This window comes from Siniperca chuatsi, linkage group LG13 (assembly GCF_020085105.1).
Source record: "Siniperca chuatsi isolate FFG_IHB_CAS linkage group LG13, ASM2008510v1, whole genome shotgun sequence".
Lineage (NCBI taxonomy): Eukaryota > Metazoa > Chordata > Actinopteri > Centrarchiformes > Sinipercidae > Siniperca > Siniperca chuatsi.
In genome coordinates, this window is record NC_058054.1 from 18,397,750 (window position 1) to 18,418,275 (window position 20,526).

The 20,526-nt window shown below is 40.1% G+C and overlaps 3 protein-coding genes across 4 annotated transcripts in view; 1 reads left to right on the plus strand and 2 right to left on the minus strand.

Moving 5' to 3' along the window:
* Positions 1-368: 368 nt before the first annotated feature.
* On the minus strand, positions 369-16,420 carry LOC122886689. Its single transcript, XM_044219189.1, has 11 exons — positions 16,272-16,420; positions 15,190-15,323; positions 13,451-13,634; positions 12,208-12,293; positions 9,721-10,133; positions 7,260-7,416; positions 6,657-6,839; positions 2,210-2,290; positions 1,626-1,804; positions 641-742; positions 369-435 (listed from the first exon to the last, which is right to left on the minus strand). The coding sequence occupies exons 2-11, from the start codon at positions 15,299-15,301 to the stop codon at positions 382-384; spliced, it is 1,551 nt and encodes a 516-aa protein (XP_044075124.1). The 5' UTR covers positions 15,302-15,323; positions 16,272-16,420; the 3' UTR covers positions 369-381.
* On the minus strand, positions 4,081-7,505 carry LOC122886824 (retinol-binding protein 1-like). Its single transcript, XM_044219538.1, has 4 exons — positions 7,260-7,505; positions 6,661-6,839; positions 5,933-6,034; positions 4,081-4,762 (listed from the first exon to the last, which is right to left on the minus strand). The coding sequence occupies exons 1-4, from the start codon at positions 7,330-7,332 to the stop codon at positions 4,712-4,714; spliced, it is 405 nt and encodes a 134-aa protein (XP_044075473.1). The 5' UTR covers positions 7,333-7,505; the 3' UTR covers positions 4,081-4,711.
* A 1,606-nt stretch (positions 16,421-18,026) lies between the features above and the next one.
* Positions 18,027-20,526, plus strand: part of clstn2a (calsyntenin 2a) — a 157,617-nt gene continuing 155,117 nt past the window's right edge. The window contains exons 1-2 of one of the 2 annotated variants that reach the window (XM_044219519.1): positions 18,027-18,115; positions 19,337-19,519. In XM_044219519.1, the coding sequence (XP_044075454.1) occupies positions 19,447-19,519 (73 nt within the window). In that variant the 5' untranslated portion in view covers positions 18,027-18,115; positions 19,337-19,446. Of the gene's footprint in view, positions 18,116-19,336; positions 19,520-20,526 lie in introns of those variants that run through there. The other variant, XM_044219521.1, reaches the window with a different exon arrangement.

Here is a 20,526-nt window from a genome sequence, read left to right on the forward strand (position 1 = left end):
TTTCCAGCAGATGGCGATTTAAGCATTGGTTTATAAAATACCCCACTTGATTGATAAGATGTGTTTAACGCAATGTGAAAATTATAACTCTTCTAAAAGTCAGTTCATTAGTCTTTTGTGAAGTATGTGACTACACAGGCATGCTGTTACATTCAAGAAGAAGTATGTTAGGTTATGTGTTTGAGAATGAAAACTGATTAGTTGGACTTTGATATTAGTTTGACTTTCTAGCAGCCACTGTGTGTGAGATAATACTATAACTATGTTCTGTCCCTTTGCTGTTAATCATTTTGTCCATCAGTTTGGGAAAACATGTTATTGTGGAGTAAACAAAGACCTTGTTAACTGAGTAAATGAAAACAAAAACAGATATTTTGCCTTTTATTCTTTTCTCTTGAACACCTGAAGACAAACTACATCTTCACACGTCAGCTCCTGTAAGGAGGAAATTGAATGTGTTTATATCATTTAGCAGGAGGATAATTCAAATGAGAGCAATAACAGTGTTAAAATTGTCCTTACAATACTTAACAATCACATTCTGCTGTGCAGTACATCCCACTAATCCAACACATTTCCCATGTTCTGGTTCAAATATTTCACAAAAATCTAATTATCATGACAGACACTGTCAACCCACCAGATAGAGTTTATCTCCTTCGGTCCAGTGTTTCCAGCCACGGTTGGCTTTCTCTCCTTTCTGAGTACACACCAGCTTGTCCCCCTCCCAGGTCACCAGACTCTACAAGACAGTATATAGTGCATTCATTAAACAATTAACTTAATTCATACCTCTGTAATGTATTTTGGACTTAACATTGTGGTAGGGAATTTTCTTTGCAGCCTTTTCTAACCTGAAGGTTACAGCTGCCATGAAGACTCACCAATTCAGGATTGCTTTCATTTCATGTTGATCTGTAATTAGCACTGAATGAAACCAGTTTTTAGTGTAGACTAATTATATTTGCTCTTCTTTTGGCGTAAAAATGTACTAAACGTATCAATCAGTCAGTGTGCCTCTGTGGAATCTCAGAAGTGAAAAATGTCTATCAATAAATAACAACCAGTTTAATATATTGTAATGAATTTTACTAGACTGTAAAAATGCAATGCTTTGATTTTTCCCATTACCTCCAGTTATTTAATGAATTCAGTTTAAAAGTTAATCTATTTTACTCTCACAACAACATTTCCTATTTTCCTTGTGGCTTGATAATGAAAAGGGGTATGCTGTAAATGTCTGCAGGTATCTGATGCAACATTGTCAAGTCATTTTGTGCAACAAAGCCATCGGATGTCAGTGATGTTATGAAAGGCTGAAGATGTAAACAAGACATTTAAGCCTCCTTTTCCCCCAAAACTTTTTCAAATGTTTTCCATCCATTGGCATTCAACGTGTGCATCACTGCTAATCTCTGTTAATTTTTTCTCATCGGCACACTACTGTTGGTTGCGTCTGTTTTCAGCACTGATAACACAGACCAATCTTTGCCCTGGACACGCTTAGATAACACCGTTCTCATTATCATACAAGCAGCAAGGAAAATGGGAAATATCGACTCCTCAGATAAACTGTTACTGACTCTTGTCCCTTCAAGGACAGCATGTATGAGAGGTCAACCCACCTTGACATTTCTGTTGTCTAGTCCCTTGGTGTACTCATCAAACGCAACCCCTACAGTGAAGGCGAGCTCATAATTCCTTAAGGTGCTCAGTGTTTTGAAGTCAAACTTGTCTCCATCTTGAGCTACCACTTTGGTCTGAGACAGGGAGATGGCAATTTTCCTTGTAGCAAAGTCAATATCTAGGGCGAGAATAGAGAAGCTTGATTATACAATCTTTTCAGAACAGCCAGATTATAGTACATAAATTATATTTTTACAGGAGTAGATGAGGTAAATTGGAGCGTTTCACTCGCTCCTATGTTTTAGGTCCTGATTTCTGTTCATGAGCAAAAAAAAATATGTTAAAATAATAGTTGATGTATAGTCAAGAAGCTGTGGTAAAATAACTGCCTTAGAAAAACCTTTTTGCATTAGCTCCAGATTAGATCAACGGTAACACAAGGACAGAAACACTCTTAACAGAAAGATTGAGAGAGCATGAAATTGGATGATTTTGTTGTCACATCACCCTGTAACACTACCTTAACATGTAACTAAGGCATCTCAGACCAGAATTAAACCCACCAAAATGAAAAGTTTCTTACTCAGCACTTTCAAATAATCCTCAAATTTCTCACTGGTTTCCAGTACCCATTTCCCATTGAAGTCTGCTGGCATGGTGGCAGCTGGTCACACTATTGTGTGTCGACTTTAGACAGTGTAAGGAGGGGGAAGGTGAGTCAGGGGGCATGCGGGCGGAATACTATTGATAAGTGAGTTTATAGCTTGAAAGTGATTGGCAGGGGCAGTTGTTTTGGTGGGGGAGGAGGAAGACTCACCCTTTTCTTTCAGTCGTCACACGGTCTTTGGGGGAGGTTGTAGAGGGCATATGTGAGGGTGCCCACACATATGCACATACACCACGACTTTCTTTCACATGCACCTTTACATACATGTGGACACAGTGACTACAGTGGTGGTCAGTGTACAATGTACAGACAGGAGAAGCCATTTTGTAACATCTGCCAACAGTGTGTGCTCTTTATTTCAGAATCAGAATCAGAAATACTTTATTGATCCCCGAAGGGAAACTCTTTGTTGCAGCAGCTCGCCTTTACGTCAGTGCACACAGGAGAAAGTACTAGCAAAAAATATAATACAAAACACTATAAAAACAGGTCAGAAAATAAATTAAGTACCAGGTGGGTATAAGTATAAAATAAAATAAGTGTGAAGTACCAAGTGGGTTTACCGGTTGATGATGATAATACGGTATAATGATACAATGTAATTTGATCTTTTTCTGTGGCAAGCTCAAGTACTAAACCAGAATACCTGAACTTTGAGCATGAAGGTTAATAAAGTTCAACTGGTCTTGCAGTAAAATGCTGTGAATAATAATTTTTGCCTGTTGTGGTTTTTCCTCAAAAAAGTCAAATTAACTAGTTTAAAATGATTTACTTCTTCTCCCTCATTGAATCCAGAATCTATGAATATGCAAAAAAAAAAGTATTTCAAAAGTTTGAATTTTTAATCATTTATCACACCCAATTTATGATACTATTTATTCTGCTATATCCGTTAAATGTGTTTACACTCAGTCATTTAAGGTGAGCAAAGAGAAACGTTCCCCCTTCAGCAGATGAATGTGAAAACAGCCTTTTAGTGTCAAACTCTGGACATACATCATTCTGCACAGTGAAGATCAAACATCCAAGTGACGTTACAATAAGAAAAACACATCTTTGAGCAGAGGGGGACTTTAAAACCACGCAAAAATCATCTTCCCGTATTGAGCTGTTCGCCTGTTCATTGCTGAACATGAGAGCTGAGTAACAACCCAAGCATTTAGTAGAAACGTATTCTTGATAATAAATGCAAATGCAGAATTTACTCTGCCGCCAGACTCTGTTTCGACCCCTCCCTGGGTGCATAATTTTTTTAACCAGCCAAAGCAAGAGCAAGGAGAGATCAATAACAGCCCCCTGGGGAGCCATAAATAAACAGAGCCTGCAGGTAGACGCTGGGGTGGTGGCGGCGTGTGAATGCACAAGAAGCAGCAGGAGGCAGAACAGCAGGGCGAGCAGCAGCAGCAGCAGCAGCAGCGAAGAATGAGCAAGTGAGTTGGACAGCTTATATAGACTGCCCAATTGGTAATGGCAAAACACAAAGTGAGCTAACAGATTAGCTTATTCAGAGCACAGCGTGGTTCAAGTTGTCTGGCTGAAGCTCCGCAGGCTTCACTTCCCTTACTGAAATTCTCAAGTAGAGTCCCTCAGATTCCCCCGTGCATGTCTGGAAGGGCATTTTCAGATAGAAGGAGCTTCTGTTGGCCTGTGAAACTTCAGTAAATAACAACCAATCATTTCAATGGTTTGTCTGTTGTGTGACTGAACTGCCAAACAAAACATTTCCTTTCCCAAAAAGAAAAAAGATAAAATGGCAGTTTGAACCACTCAGAAAAAGACAAATGACATTATTGAGCACTGTTTACTTTATTGATTGATTCATTTTACTATCAATGGCGCAGTCCCAAAAGAATTGGGAGGGATAAATACACACTGGAGACTAAGCATCAATAGCAAAGGAGTCTAAAGCCCTCAAACACACTCAAATCTTTGTCCATCCGCAGCATTCACTGAGAGAACTAAAATGGGATTAACCCTTTTGATTTGTTGTATTACTGTTCTCTTCGCTTCACTGCGTCCATTACTTTCCCACGGGTCTTTTCGGCGCATTGCGTTATCAGTCTGGCTCACCCATCAGATCAGCTACACCTACAGTAGTAGTATGCATGCGTCCAACACATCTAAAACTTGTTAATCAAAAGAGCACCCACCCTGAGACAGATATACAGTATTGCATTCTGAGATGTTACATGATACACAAGCCTTGGCTTTGGCAGAGCAAGGCAACAATCTTGATGGAATAATTCACCAAATGTGATGGTTGGCAAAAATAGTAATTTGTGAAGGAAAAATACATAAAAGATCGGTAGATGGACCTATGTAGAGATGTATCAATGGACCAAAAGGAAGTTGGATGGTATGTCAGAGGCGTGGGAGGCGTGGGAGCCGGGGGCACCGTCTCGTTCAATAAGGGCCAGCTTAGGTCTTCTTGAAGACCTGCTTGCAAACAACTCCTGCAGCTCTCAGCTCCTGCAGAGAACAAAAGGTAATTTAAAGTTTTCAGTAGGACCTAAACAGACACAGAATGTCATTTGGACTAATGGGAATGACCAAGAGGAGCACAACATGACCATAAGCCTTACTCTCTTCCCTAAATCGTACAATCACAGAAAAAAAAGTTGTCTGCCTTAGCAACGGTAACTATGGATGGGCGGAGCTGAGGATGGGTCAATTATTAGTAAAGGATGCAAGGAAACATTGAATGTGCAGTATTTCGATTAATTCAGGGTAAGGCTAAAGGACAGCAACAGTTTTCTAGCATACCTTCTAGCATCCGCTTGCAAAATATTTTCTGCCACCAGAGGCCACTGTTGCTCAACATTTAAACCCTCTTCCAGCTCTTAGGAACTTCCAAACTAATAACTAATTTCATGGCTGCTGATTGAAAACATCTGTTGGCACCACTTAAACAAAATAATTTGGCAGATTATTTTTGCTTAGCTTTGATAGCAGTAATCATAGAGAGGGAAATCTGATAATGCTGAGCTAATGAAAATGGTAATGTGCTAGTCATTACTTGCAAGTCTTTTCAAATGCTAATGCTTTTATTACAGGCCACTCTGGGCCACAGTATGAATTTCACAGAGGAGATGTTTAAAAAAAATGTTGTTAATGAAGTCCTTCTAACTGACATTAGATTGGAAAAGTTGAGATAATAACATGGCAGAGGCTGATGGCGATATGTGCTGGATCGTTGGAAGTCTCGTGATGACGAGATGAATGAGTAGCAGAATCTGGATGGCTTTTCATTTCACAATATATTCAGAAGTTTAATTTTGTTTCATCTTTGTATCAATCTTTCTGTTTGATCTGGAGGGAACACTTGAGAATCAAAATATATGTCTTCCCCCCCCCCCCTTTAAAACAGTACCTTCAGAGGTAGTTCCTCATGCAGAAATAATATGCTTTATTTGGCAGTAAAGAAAGAGTTACAGCCACATACTTGAAAACGTTCATATACAGTGTGCGTGCACCTCACACAGTATAATGTTACTACTGCTGGAGCTAGTGGGCCAATTCACGAGTCACATATAAAAATATATGCACCGCACATACAGTTCTGAGAGGCATTTTGGATTTGGATTGAAATGTCCAAATTGCATGCATTAATATTCATGGCAGTAGCTGATGTTTTCTCACCAGATGAAGCTCATCTCCGTCCACCCAGTGGGTCCAGCCTCTTCCTTCAATCTCTCCCTTCTGCACACACACCAGCTTGTCTCCCTCCCAGGTGATGGTGGTCTGCGTGAGGTCACAGTTTAGGGAGAAAATGTGATTATATTATAAATACATGATGCACCAGTGGAGGATGAACAATGTGGATGCACGCTTCCTCTCATAAACATATAGATTTAAACATATACATGTTGAGTGGGAGGCTCATTCTTCCGCCACCCTTATTAAAAATAATTATTCTGATAAAATCTGCACATACAGACCCACGTCATCCTTTCTCTCAGCCAGTTTATAGTTTATCTATAATCAGCATACAAAAAAGATCTTTTAAGGGGGACCACAGATAATCTTTGATCCTATTTAGTATTCAGCGACACAGTCTGATTAAATAAATGTCTTGACTCTTGCCTCTCCCAGATTTTTTTTTTTTTTTGAGGAAAGTTTTGTATAAAATGGCTAAATTTCACCACACCATATGCTCATTATAGTCTGGAGGGGAAAGTCAGTTTATACACCTACAGGTTTTGCACCAATGGGAGATTCATGTTCCCTCACCTGCAGCAATGTAATTTAACTGTAGCGTCTAAATAAGTGGCTTAACAGGTTTCTCAAAAGTTTTAAAGTAATGCACCATGCACAGATTCATTAAAATGTATTAAATCCACTCTGAATACATCGATCCAAATACTCGCCATGCATTTCCTGTCATCCACTCCAGACAGATCCTCCTCAAACTCTTTGCCCACATGGAAGTCCATGTTGTAGTTTTTGAAGGTGCTGAGGGTCTTGATGATTATGTGGTCCCCATCGTGGGTGATGTCCTTGTCGGGCTTCAACAAGGTGGCGATCTTCCTGATGGCAACATTTACCTCTGCAACAGGATGGTGGAAAATAAATACAAAACAGGAGAGGAGCAGGGCATTTTAGTGCATTTATAAAAAGTGCACTAAAGTGGAACATATCTGTTCTGACTTAAAATGTAAAAATGTCTGCCTAGTATTCCTGACAATAACTACAGTTATTAAATACAGGTAATTGGAAGACATTAAGTATCACAAAAAAATTGGATTTCTCTCATTATTGTATAATACAAGGTAATAGATGTGAGCCAAAATACAAGATGGCTGTAATCTCGCTCTGCTGCAGTCGAAATATTAGGATTTTTATTAATAGCAGAGGCTTGTTTACAGCTTTATAATGTCAACGTTGATATTAAGAGGTCGATATTAGCGATCTAATGATGATGTTTGCTCGCAGGCCTGTCTTCCACTAGCCACTGCTACAAACTCACCAAGGGCCTTCAGGTACTCCTCGAAGTTATCATTGGAAATCATTTTCCAATAACCGTTCAAGTCAGCTGGCATGTTGGCTGTTTCTCTGCTGGTTTCCTTACTCCCAGTGAATGAGGAGGTCCGCTGCGGACGGCTACTGGTGACCGAGTGCCGAACCTGCTGTCAAAAGCCTCAATTTGAACCGAATTTTAATCCGATTACCTGCTTTCATTTATTTTATGGAAAATGTCGCCCGCACCTCCCACTTCGCTTCCTTCACTCCTCACCACGCTTCCCCTACATATTGTGCGCTGGGAACATGAGGCATGCATACATAATGTAGAATACACTTGTGTGTTTTATGCTGGAGAATGCTTACTCCGCCCATGTAGGATTAGGATGAATACACTTGCTTTATATTAATTGACACAGGCGCACTTGAGTTCCACGTGTGGCAGATTTGGCCAGATTCTGTTGTATAAAATGAGGCCGTTTTAATCACATTTACATCAGGGTTATAATCAGTGGTAGAAAGTAACTAAGTCCAGACTAAGACCTTAAACATCTACAGCAGTAAAATGCAACATTCACATTAATGCAGCAGTAATATTAATCCAGAAACATCAGATATAATAGGAAAACACTGACAGGGAACGTTTTACTGCAGAATGCGTATTTTACTTTTGATACTTTAAGTACATTTAGCTGATAATACTTACATATTTTTATTCTTAAGTAAGGTTTTGAATGCAGGACTTTAGTTAATAGTACTCAAGTAAAAGATCTGAATAAGTCTTCCACCACTGATTATAATCATGATGCAGGGCCATCTACAATCAGCCTGATGGAGTAAAATCACACAAAGATCTATTAAAACATTGAACGGCATGTGAATGTGGCTGAATGGAGATAATATGCACAGTACAAAAGCAGAATCACCTGAGCTTAAAATGATCCAACTGGAACAATTAAATGTAGCACGATAGGACTGTCACATCTTTTGTCTCGCTTAAATAACTCAATTAATTTGATAATCTCTCTTTTGGGCCAGCTGCAGCCAACCCACTGTCTAAATCCTTTACTGACTGGAACACAGACAGACACACACACACACACACACACACACACACACACACACACAATCTTTCGAAGGATGCCAGTTAGTATCACCCACAGTGGCGCTTTCAGCCATTGGCCTCAGAGAGAAAACACCTCCTGTAGCTGAGCAACTGTCAGGATTATTTTAAATCCTTTGGTGGAAAAAAATACAGGCCTCGCAGACACAGTGTGTGGATGATAATGGGGAAACTGAATAGATCCACAATAAATTGCTGTTGAGAGGCTGCAGCAGAGTAGAGACACCAACAATGATCTTCGTATAAGAAATTTAAAACAGGATACAGTTTACATTTTACAATTAAAAATGTACGCATGCGGGCATCCTGGTAGCCTATAGTGGTTAAGATACATACCATTAAAAAAAAAACACACACACACGGTGGGAATTTTATAGGCTGATTCTTGGCAGCAGGCCTACAAACATGAATACATAAATATGCTTCAGTATTTCTCCAACAGAATTTTAAACAGGCTTTTAAACAGCATTTAGACCTTCATGTTGGGAAATACTATTTACAGAACCTGTAACTGGTCATTGAATTGCAAAAATTACACCTCAAGGATTTCTTTTTTGAGCATCTTTGATACTTTTGACCTTGTCTGCTCTCTGAAGATCTTTAGTTCTGATTTTCTAATATATCTTAATGTCAGACATTGAATGGCGGTCTCTGTTTTGATAAAAGCTGGTAGACTGTGATAACACCAAGGACAACGATGGAAATAAGCCCAGAATTGTATCGTTTTATTGCTGTCAAAGCCTGATATGTTGTATTTTTATAAATATATTAGAATGTTACCCTAGTAGTGTAGTTTAGTATTTTACAAACTTTCTTTTTGATGTCTCAGCGGGTCGGATTTGGGTTGTTGGGGGGACTTGGACTCATTATTTCTAAAGTCCTGATTACAGCCCTGCCTGGTGTATGATTTTATACATTTAGACAGCTACAAGAAAAAAAAACAACCAGTCAGACAAAAATACTTCAAATATACAGGATTTTATTTTAATGTACCCATCTCTGCAATGATGTGCAATGTGTAAAACTACAAAGGATGAAAACATTTAGCAAACAAATGTCCATTCACACTGTGGCACATTTGCAACATTTCATGTGTATGATTCAAAAGACACCACAGCACTGTGTAGATGCTTCCTACTGAAAACAAGCGATGCCTGGAAAACACATTTAAGCGAGCTGGTGTTTCTTTGCAGACATTTGCAGGTTGTGCAAACCTCTATCACACTGCAGTCCAGTGGAAGTTAACAGAGCTTCCAGTCCCTGAAGAGAAGCACTGATCTGTGAGTGAATTCACACTTCAAGGGGCTCTCATGTTCAGCTCAGTGCTGCAGCAGTCCATCTATCAGTCATCCAGACTCTTCACTGGCTGTTGAGCCTGTTTGGCGAGCGGCCTCAGCACCGTGCCCTTATTTCTCCTCTCACTGTCCTCCGTGTAGAGGTTGTGCTGGTGAATATATTCTATCACAGAGTCTGGGATCAGGTATTTCACACTCAGAGCCTGTCTCAGAGCCCGGCGAACCTCTGTGGCGCTCGTTTCATTCCTCACCCATTCCCTTACCAGGAAAATGTTTTGATGGTGGCGTGAGAGCGTGTCCAACTCGTGCACGGCTCGCTCGGGCTGAAGCCCCCCTCGACTGATGCAGACGAGGCCAAAATGCCCGACCACCTCCTCCACGTGGTCGTCCCGCCACAGGCCAGGGATCTTGAAAGTGTCGAGGAAATCAGCTCCACACAACAGCTTCAACTGGGGGCAGGGGACTGAGGGAAGAGGAGGAGGACTGCTTACTTATTTGAACATTGACCATAAAATAGGATAAAACAATAAAACATGGCATGACAAATATAACATTCACCTAGGCTACATAGAAATATGTAGTGATGTCTATCATTTTGAAGCTTCCTAAAGCCAGAGCTTGATATGAATCATTTTGAGTATAAAAAATACTCGCGAGTAATAATTCTACTTTAACATAGTTTATGATGCTTGCTGATATGAAGAATGCTTCATAAAAAATAACAAAGAGCTTGCCTCAAGTCCGACCCCTGAATCCTTTGTTTTTATTTTCAGAAGGTATTCACTTATCTGTCACCTGTACAATTTTGATTTTCACTTTTCTGGGGTCTGGCAATCTATTTGATTTCCTTCAAATAAATTGAACCCAAAAATAATTATTCTGTGATCGGCCTGTTCACTAAATCATTGATATTTCAGATCTCATTCTGTGTTTTTTTCTTCTGAGCAATTATGGTGGCAAAGAGTGACATTATCCTCAAGTGGTGCTTGTTTTGAACACATGGAAACAGTCCAGTGGGTGTTTGCCAAATGGCTAGTCCACAATCAAGCTAAAAAAAATAATATATACACATACTGCTGAGGAGCAAAATTCAAAAACTGGAGGCATTGGTGATATCGAGTAAGTGAACATTTTGAGTCTGGGCCAGGCAACTGAAAACTCAGAACATGAATAAGACTGACTTACTTGGATATTCATGTCGCTGGAGGCTAAAAAAATCATAACAAAACGAATTACCCTAGGAGTTCAACTTTTCCATATAAAACTCGCACTGAACTATGACTTGTGTTTAGAAGACTACATACAATTCCAAAATACGTAGTTCATCCACTTCATCTCTGATAGATCTCACAGCTATTCCTATCCACAATTCAGTTTTTCAGGAAGTTTTCATCTTTATGCAGTGTTGTGTAAAAAAGCAGTAGGGCCCAAACAGATATCCCTGTAAATGATTTTGATAAATCATCTATAATCCAGATAAATGTTCCTAAATACTGATGGGCTAGCTTCCAGTTATAGAACAACCATCATGTTCACACATGCTATATTTACTACAACTAAATATTGTTTCTAGAGCAGCACCAGTAAAGTTCACAACAGCAAAGTCACTACTGGAGGACTGGCCTCGGTCAAACTGGGTCAAACACACAGAGGAGAGAGACAGAGACACTAGTGCGACCATAACATATTATTAAACAGATCTGCATTTGCATGATTCCCGTGGGTCACATTTCCAGGTCGGAAAATCCTAATTCTGTATTAATCTGGAAAAGTCACATCCCTGATACATACTGAAAACAAGCTACAAAACTTAATACCTCTGAAAATGGCATTTAAGACTTTTTAAGCGTCTTAATTGTAGCTAAATTGATTTATCAACTTTTAATACTTTTTAAGACCCTGCGGACACCCTGTGTTAAAGATGTGATAAAGTAACACACTGAAATAAATGTTTTATGTTTAAGCTGTGTGTTTGGTACATTGGAAGAATACATTATCATGTAGGCTCTATTCTCAAAGAGAGTCTATAGCCACACTAACGGATCTGTGAGTCTGTACCAAGGCACAGCAATGCTAACGTTAGCATGCTAACATGCTCACAATGACAATGTTAACATGCTGATGTTCAGCAGGTATAATCTTTACCATGTTCACCATCTGAGCATGTTAGCAAGCTAACGTTTGCTGACACAACCCTAAACACAAAGTGCACCTGAGGCTGATGGGAATTAGTCATTAGTTTTGCAGGTATTTGATCATAAACCAAAGTATAAGTCAAGCTTTGAACTGCTGGTGGCACTAGAGGAAAAGTCAGAGGCAGCAGGATTCATCATCTGGGGACCATGAATGTCTGTACAAAATTTCATGGCAATCCATCAAATAGGTGTTGAGATATTTCTATTTATATTATATTTGGGCCCAAAATGAGAGAAATTTATGGCCAATGCCACAAATGACAACCAAAAATATAAAATGGTCTGAAAACAGTGAGTGGTCAACGGGTTTGTGGGCTGATCCCAACAGTAAGAGGTTCTTACTTGAGAGGGGAGTGGTGTTTCCACTGGAGTCGTTGTGCGTTCCTGTGCTCTGCTCATACTCCTTCAGAATACGCCCATAATGATACCTGCCCAACAACCAAAGGTATGGAAGAGAAAGAGAGACAGAATTTATTTCTTTCATTTTATGAATGGTTGTTACCAGCAGCTATCTGATGTACACATGTGTATCATTACTTTTATGTGTATTCAATTATTATTCACCTTACTCTGTTTATGCATGTGTTTGGAAACATGTTTTTCCATCTAAACATCATGCCAACAAAGCCTGAGTCACATGAGTCACAGAGGAACTTGTAAATAAAGATGAATGAAAAACTTCACTGTTTTCAAGTAAAGCTTCTTAAAGGTGTTCTAGTACATTTGCGTGTATGTATGTGTGTGTGTGTTTTGGGGAGTGAGATGGCGTGTGACGTGCAACAACGGGCCACTTCATGCCTTGATCACCACCCATGTTGCGCAAACACTACACAGGGGGGGGCTCAAGGGGATTTGTGAGAAATGTGGAGCAGGGAAGAATGGGAATAAAATGGAAGAAGTTCAATGATGCAAGTGTAAGAGACCTTACTTAAATAAGTCTAAATACTGTATGTACACATACAGTGTGTCCAGTAATACAGTGTGAGGTACAATTTTTCCATTAGATTATTAATTCCCTGGGGCTAATCCTTGATAAGGCCCAGCTGCAAATATATTTCATATTTCTGCACAGTACACTTCTGCGATATGGAGCCATCCCGTTTTCACATCACCTCTGCTTGCCTCTCTTCACCCATATTCACGCCCCAGACAGCCTTTTGCAACTACACTGTTCCCACTGGGCCAGTGAATTTAACAGCCCGTGCCCCTGATTTCACCTCATGAAAAACCCAGACCTGACATGGGTTCAGTCTGGTCCTGGCGGCCCCCAAGAGACCAGAACCCGTAATTTAGGCTCAGGGAACCTGGCAACACTGTTACATAAACGCTTGAAGTTGGCATAAAGCAGGGCGGGCAGAAGAGAAACAGAGGACAGTAAATCTCCATGAACTCTACTGGTGCTGTGGTAAAACTAGTATGTGGCAGAAAAGAAAAAAAAAAGTCATAAATGCCATCAAGGATGAAGAAGGATGTAACAGGGGACAGCAAAAGCTAATGGAAACAAAAAGCAGCTACTGAATAACACTCTATTGGTGCATATAAAGTAGGACCAAGATGTGCTTGTTGCTGTGAACGTGTTTTATACCTCATGGTGACCACAGTCTCTGTCCAGTCTGGCTGCTGGCTCTCCCATTCATCAACTGTGACCCAGTTTGAGCTCTGGAGCGCCAGTTTTGCCATAGCAATTCTGTGCTTAGCCAGTGCCAGGCCTTGCTTTCCATAGCAGTCACTCACTGGAGACACGATGCCACCCACCACCTGGTACTGGCCTGAAGGGAGAGAAGATTAATACAGTTTTTCTGGGTCATGGGAGCTGATGCAGAAATGGAATATAAATCAGTAGATAAAGCAATCCCTCAGAGATACTGATGTTAATATTATTAATGCTTCGTCAGATCTCACATTTGAGGACAAATGCTACAATTAATCATTTTTTGAAACGGGGTGTTGAAGGCGCTTGATCGTGACATTAAGTATCAAACTATATCATTACTTATAGTTTATACTGTGTAATTGATTTGACGGGTTTAGAAATTGCTTTAAGCAATGAGTTAGACTAAAAGTTTGAAAATTCTCATTTTGATAGTGGAATACAGAAGTAAACTGCTCATAGTGCTTAAAAAACATGTTAACAACAGATGCATTTGCAACCGTAGCACAAACATTCAGCAACAGGAGGGGAAAAAAAACGCTCCTGTATGCAGCTTACAGTCATTTTCTGACTACCCTCAAATTAGTCAGCTGGTGTCTTATAGGTACGGGGTCAAAGGGAAACTGTAAGAGCATTATTTATGTTCCTGCTCACTGAAATGCTCCACTGTGCATAGATTCATAAAGCATCTTAGAGAGAGCTGACTCAGGAGCAGAATAACTCTTAAGGTCTAATGATGCCGTTATGACCATGTGACCAGGGCAGTACTCCTATTTAGAGCAGCTTTGGAGGTAAATGGTGTGGCAGCACATGTCAAGACACACAGCCTGACTGAGCTTTTTATTCATACAAGAAGAGAACAACAAGGAGTGCAACTTAAGTTTCTGCAGCATCAAAACAATTGACAGTTTGTATATTTGTAAACATTTAATAAAATGAAATATTCCTTGATTCTTCTTGTTAAAGTAGCTATAGTTCAATAAATAGACAAGAATGTGGGGGTGTTTAAAGCTGCATTCATTGATATTTGGGCCACTAGGGAGGAGAAGGTCTCCACAACAAGCTGAAAAACAAAGCCCTGTTATTGTCTTCTGAGCAAAGTTGTTCATATCAGGAAGACACAAAGCAAAATTAGCATTAATTTGGAGTCGTGTTTATGGCAACATGACATATGTAATTCATTCTCCTTTGAGCTCTTGGATTTAACAAACTCCCGAAACAAACATCTGCATTTTTAGCTTGCTAGGTGTTCCACTTTCTTCTCCGGCTAGTCTCTAACTTTGTAAGTCTGCTGTTTGGTGCTGGATAGATCAGAGACAGGAGCTTTATTAGGGCTTGTTTGCTGGAAACAGCTGCCTTCTGCTGCAGGAAACTATGTTGATGAGAGCGGTGAAACCAAACAGTTAATTTGTAGGCTATAAAAGAAAAACAATGAGCTAAAGCTTAAAAAGCCCTGTAGCGCTGCAGAGTTGGGTCATAATTCTCTATAGGTTAATTACTGTGAGCAACGTCTCTCTCACTATACACATTAATGTTAATAAAAAGAACATTAATTGGTGGGCATTATCTACGAGCTTTTACAGGAGCTGCTGTGACCCTGAAGGTTATCTAGAAAATCAAATAAAACACACAAACGGTTAGCAGACACAGTGTCTGTGATGTCTGCATCTGACCTGTGCTGTGCATGTGGTCTCTGGCCAGCTCGAACAGCCTCATGTGCTGGTTGGTGATGGGATTAAAGGAGCCGCAGGCCAGCAAGACTAGTGGAACACGGCGGGTGGCCATCTTGGTTTACCCCTTCGCACCACTGTCAAAGAACCGGGGGGGAAGCAGAAGAAAGAGTTATTAACATTGTGGGAGTCTAACGATGGGACGCAGAGGTGAGAAGACTGAAAGAAGCTAGCAAGTAGCTAACCCTCTACAGGATACTGTGCAGAAAGATTATGATTTTATATACTTTCAGTCAGTCTGTACTTAAGTACAGGTTCGCCTTAGTTGCATTAACTTTAACAACTTATTTGTCACTTGGTAGGAGGTTTTAATCCCAAAGCACCTTACAATGTATGAGTACAGCGTTAGTATAGGTGGTCCCAGTGAGAGGCAACCCATAGCGAAACCATTCTCTACCCATATATCATTGGGACACCCAAAGCAGTTAGAAACACTGGCAAGAATAAATGTCGTGGCATTTTGCTGGAGTCAGACACTGGCGGAGGGGAACAACTGCAGTGGCATTTTGTTTTAAAGTGTACATCTGCGTGTAGAGAGCCACTGTATTCAATTGATATCTTGAGATAAGGCAGACAATAAGTAAACTGCACGGTGTTCACTGTCTTTGACTTTAAGTAACTTCCTGTAGGAAACGGGATTATTCTTTGACCCCGTGTGAATTTAGTGCACTGGTGACAGGTGCATGCTTTGTGCACCAGACCAGAGACCAAAGACTGTCGCCTTTACCACTTCAGCTACAAGTTCACATTAGACGTGGAAACTATGAGTTTCTGTGGTTTTTGACAGTTGTTACAGTGCAATTCAAGTCAGAGGGCAGCATACAAATTCCAACAACGTTCATTCAAGGCACCCTTGACATGACAAGCGGCTAACATTGATTAGCATAGCGGACAAACTACGTGCAAAGCGACAAACACACATTAGAGTGGATATATATAAATGAAACTGAAAAGTAGTACATTCAAACTTTAACATTAGAAAGTACATACCGTTTAAGGGTAAGAATGACAAATAATTGAATTACCTTCTTTTCACATTGTTGCTGTGCGAGTGTGTCACACTCTTCCCTGTCCCCCGTTTTGGGGAGCTATTGCTCGACGGTTCCGCAGAGAAAAGCTGGCTGAAGTGCGGCTCCTGGTGGAGGACGGTTATTCTGAGCAAAGTGAGCTCTCCATGGTACTGAAATACACTGGACAAGCGGATGGCAAGTCTGTAATTACACACAGTAAAGATGCCCTCCATTGTCGCCGTGCATTAGCAACTCGTTTGAGACGCGTGTTACATCGTAACACTGAGTTTAAGTTTGACACGTGCTTATGTCTCTGCGGCTGAGGAAAACATCTTCTCAGAAGAAACCTACTATAATCATGAGCTGACCTTTGCAGCGGTGCAGCATCAAACACCTACGTGCTCCTGGTAACCTTTCATTCCATTGTTGTTAACTGCTTGTCAGATGAAAAGGAGAAGCTTTGTCGAACACTAACTGTAGTGCAACCGGCAACTGATTACAAAATGGCTGTACAGCAAATGGCTTTTCCAATAACTCTGCTTTGTCGCAGACGGACAAGAATACCTTTAGAGAAATGTGAAGGTTCAAGTAAATGCTCTGGTATTTTACAGAGCACTGGTATATACCACTCTGCCCAATGAGGACATTTGTGGCTACAGGAATTGCACATGTACGCATACTGTAGCTAATTTCAATTTCACCTATTTCATTGTATAGTAAATGTTGTTATTGTCAGTGTTAAACCCAGTAATGAAATGTGGTTTACAGAGGCCTTTTGTGTTTCAATTCCCGGTTCATTAGTGCATTCCTTTCGCAAGACTTTCGGGTAAGCAATTGTGAAGAAACAGACAAATACCATCATATTTATGGGCTTAAACTTGTTATTAATATGACTGCTTAGTCTGTATCAGTTAAAATCCACAACTCAATTCACACCAGCAGAGAGGAGCTTGTCTTACCCAATAATCTGTGATGCTACACCAGAGTTAGTCCAGATAGACATTCATGGGTGGAGGAACATTTTCTGCTTTGGGTTGTCTTGGGGGTAATACTACCGTAACATGAAGTTTACTAGGACATTCATTTTGAGTAGTAAGAGTCAGATGGATGGGACAACCAGGTCTAGATAATGTGTCCTGACAGGATCTAGGGTTAACCTTTGTAATTTCTATGCTTTTTAAGGTAAATCCTTGGTTAAATTAAAGTTATTATCACAGTGAGGATCCAGCACCTTAATGAATAGATCTTTTTGTTAATAAGATGAATAATTTAGCAGTCATAAACTTTTGAATAATTTAGCAGTCATAAACTGTTTGGGCTTGCTACAGAATATAGATGCTGGAAAAAGTGGAAAGGCAACCAGCCTACGCCGAGCTTGTGTGGAATTTTGAGAGTAAATATTGTTTGTATAAAAATATGTTGAGAGTGTATTTGTTAATAACAAGCAATACTTCAGTGATGCCACAGTGAATAACTCCTTCGGTCCCCTGTCCTGAATGATTTTTGAGCTGATGACTTGACCACAGGTAGAAGGACAACCTGCTCATTGCACCATCTTTCCCCCATCACTGCTCTGCTGTAACTTAGCTACCACTACCCATGGAAACAGCCAAATGGGACTGTGTGTGTATGTAAATGTGGTCCTGCATGTGTTTGTCTGCATGTGTGTGTGTGTGTCTATTCTATCTTTGTTATCCTCTTAACTCACTTGAGGTCTGCCCTCTCTCTCTCTAATCCCCAGAAAACACACCCACACCCAACAGAAGAAGACGAAGCATGGGGGAATAATTGAAGAACATACGGCCGTTAGAGAAAACCAGTGATTCTGCCACAGGGTGAAAACTGAAAGACTCAAATCTGTGAGGGGGAGTAAAGCTGTGCTGTTCGAGCTCTTGTTTGGAGGATACAGCTGGAAAAACATCTTACTGCAGCATCTGCTTCATTCGATTATGAAAGGAGTATCGCTGTGAGAAAATGAAAAAATCCGCAGTTCCTGTTACTCCTTAATTAAAGTGATATATTTTTTAACATTTCCCAAATGTAGTCTAACTTGCAGAGGCAATTAATGTAGCGTAACAGCAAGGATGCACATGGGTTGCTGACTAATCTGAATGCCTAAATAGCCGCAGTGTGGCACCTGATCTAAGATTTGATCTTGTATCTTTTATTATGATAACGAGCAAATGTCAAGCAAATGTTAGACTGAGGATAATTCAGAACAGTTAATTAGTTAATCAGGTTAGTTATTCCCTCTAATCTTTGCTTGTTTTCTTGTGAATTTTTGTTATCTCTTACCTCTTCGGGCCTCTAAAATTACTAATGTAAAAAAACGGGTCCCAATTAGTAGACAGTAGTAGTGGACACTGCTTTATTTTAAGGGGTCACAAGTCAGAAAGTTTCATATGTTGAAAAACCTCCCTGTGTGCTTATGGTATTGTGATCCTCTAGCTCCCATATTAAATGAGTCATTGCTTCATTTTCGGGAATGTGGTAAGCTTCTGGTGTCCTTCCTTGCCATAGCTTGGAGTTTATTGAACTGATTTAATAACTGCAGCTGTAGAGGAATGCAATCACTGGCAGCCAACTCTCGGTTACAGCAGCCCTTTCCTGGGGTGTCAAAATCTCTGTCTTTTCCCCTCTTAACATGAAACTACCAACACATTCACACTCATCTCAGACGGATCCCCTCCCTACATCCCCTCCTCTCCAGCACTTGCACCTTCTCTCTTATTAACAGATATGTCAAACTTGCCAAATAAAGCCAGATTTCGCCCGAAAAGGACGCTTTTATTCTTCAACATAAAATTGTACAATTTCTCGTGCTTGAGGGAAACCTATTTCGGAGCACCCGAAATCATTAGAGTGTGAAAATACGTTTTTAAAAAGAATTTATTTTTACCCTGTATAAATGCAGCCTTGTTTTAGTAACCTTATTCGACATTATTCAACATTAACACTCGATTGTGTTTTATTTTGAAAACTAATAGCAGGAAATGTTGTTTTATTGACGCTTCTTACACGTCAGTGTATCTCTCTCTCTCTTTGCTTAAAGTACCCAGTGACTGTCTCTCTACCTACAGACCATCCCTCGCGCGCCCGGCCAGTTGAAAACATCCTCGCGCTTGGGAGGTGATCCAGGATTTCAGAAGAGGAGAGGACGGGGAGACATCACCCTCACAGCTCGGCAACCATGCAGATAGTCGGGGTCCCTTTTTTGCTGTTTTGGCTGATCTGGGGCCACTCCTGCGCTCTCGGCGGAAAAGGTAGGAACATGAAAAAGAAAAAGATGGGTGGGAAAAAAATCAACTTGGCTTCGAAATGTTTGACAGCTTTTTCGCATTTGAGTTGCACAAGTTGGCAAGGAGAGCTCCAACCGTCCGTCCAACAACTTAGGTATTTTTTGACCTCTCTCGTTAAGTTCTGCTGAATATTCAGTAGCTTAATGTGTGTGTGTTTTTTCTTCGTATTTATTGACTAGAACAAAGTTCACGTAATGGGAGACAAGGCAATTAACGGGGCAGGTGTTCAGTTTGGTGTGAAATTACAGCTTTGTTGTAACGACAGGAAGTCTTACTGTGATATATGTTGGAGGGATAACGTCAAATAAATATAGACATTTGGGCTGCAACAAAAAATTAGCTATACACCCATTACAATTAAAACCCAAAGTAACATCTTAAAATATATTGTTGTGTCCAACAAACATTTCGAAACAATTTATATATTAGGCTACATAAGACAAGGAAAAGCAGCAAATCCTCCCAAATGAGAAACTAGGAAATGGTTTGTATTTTAGCTTGAAAAAAGACAAACGATTAATTGACTATCGATTTTTTTGTCTATAGAATTTTTGGTCTGTCGACTAATGGTTGACGCTGATTGACAAGCGTTTAGACTCCGATGATAGACATAACTCACCGCTATTTCACTTACTTAACATACTATAGCAATTCACACATTAACATATAAGTATTTATGTCACCCTTAAATGTTACTGGAACACCAGATAATTTTATGTTATGGAGTAGGGCTGCACAATTAATAGAAATATTATCGAAATCGCAATATGGCGAAGTGCAATATCCAAATCGCAGAAGCTGCAGTTTTTTTGAGAAAGGTAAAATGTGTGACAAAACATCATTATAGTGAAGCACTGTAGCGCTGCAGAGATGCCCTGGCCTACAAATCTTGTTCTCCAGATGTCACATCATCATGATTGTAATTGTGGTTTTGTCAGTGAAAATGTGATGTGATGCAAAAATGATCATTC

Bases quoted from the DNA above. Each gene is read 5' to 3' on its own strand.
- LOC122886689 (XM_044219189.1), bottom strand. From the start codon at position 15,301: ATGGCCACCCGCCGTGTTCCACTAGTCTTGCTGGCCTGCGGCTCCTTT. The intron at 1,805-2,209 runs GTAAGAAACTTT...TTCTCGCCCTAG, and splicing joins GGATTATTTGAAAGTGCTGA to ATATTGACTTTGCTACAAGG. The intron at 436-640 runs GTGGGTTGACAG...TCCTCCTTACAG, and splicing joins AAGGAGATAAACTCTATCTG to GAGCTGACGTGTGAAGATGT.
- LOC122886824 (XM_044219538.1), bottom strand. From the start codon at position 7,332: ATGCCAGCTGACTTGAACGGTTATTGGAAAATGATTTCCAATGATAAC. The intron at 6,840-7,259 runs GTGAGTTTGTAG...ATCCTGTTGCAG, and splicing joins GGAGTACCTGAAGGCCCTTG to AGGTAAATGTTGCCATCAGG. The intron at 4,763-5,932 runs GTGAGAAAACAT...TGTTCTCTGCAG, and splicing joins ACGGAGATGAGCTTCATCTG to GAGCTGAGAGCTGCAGGAGT.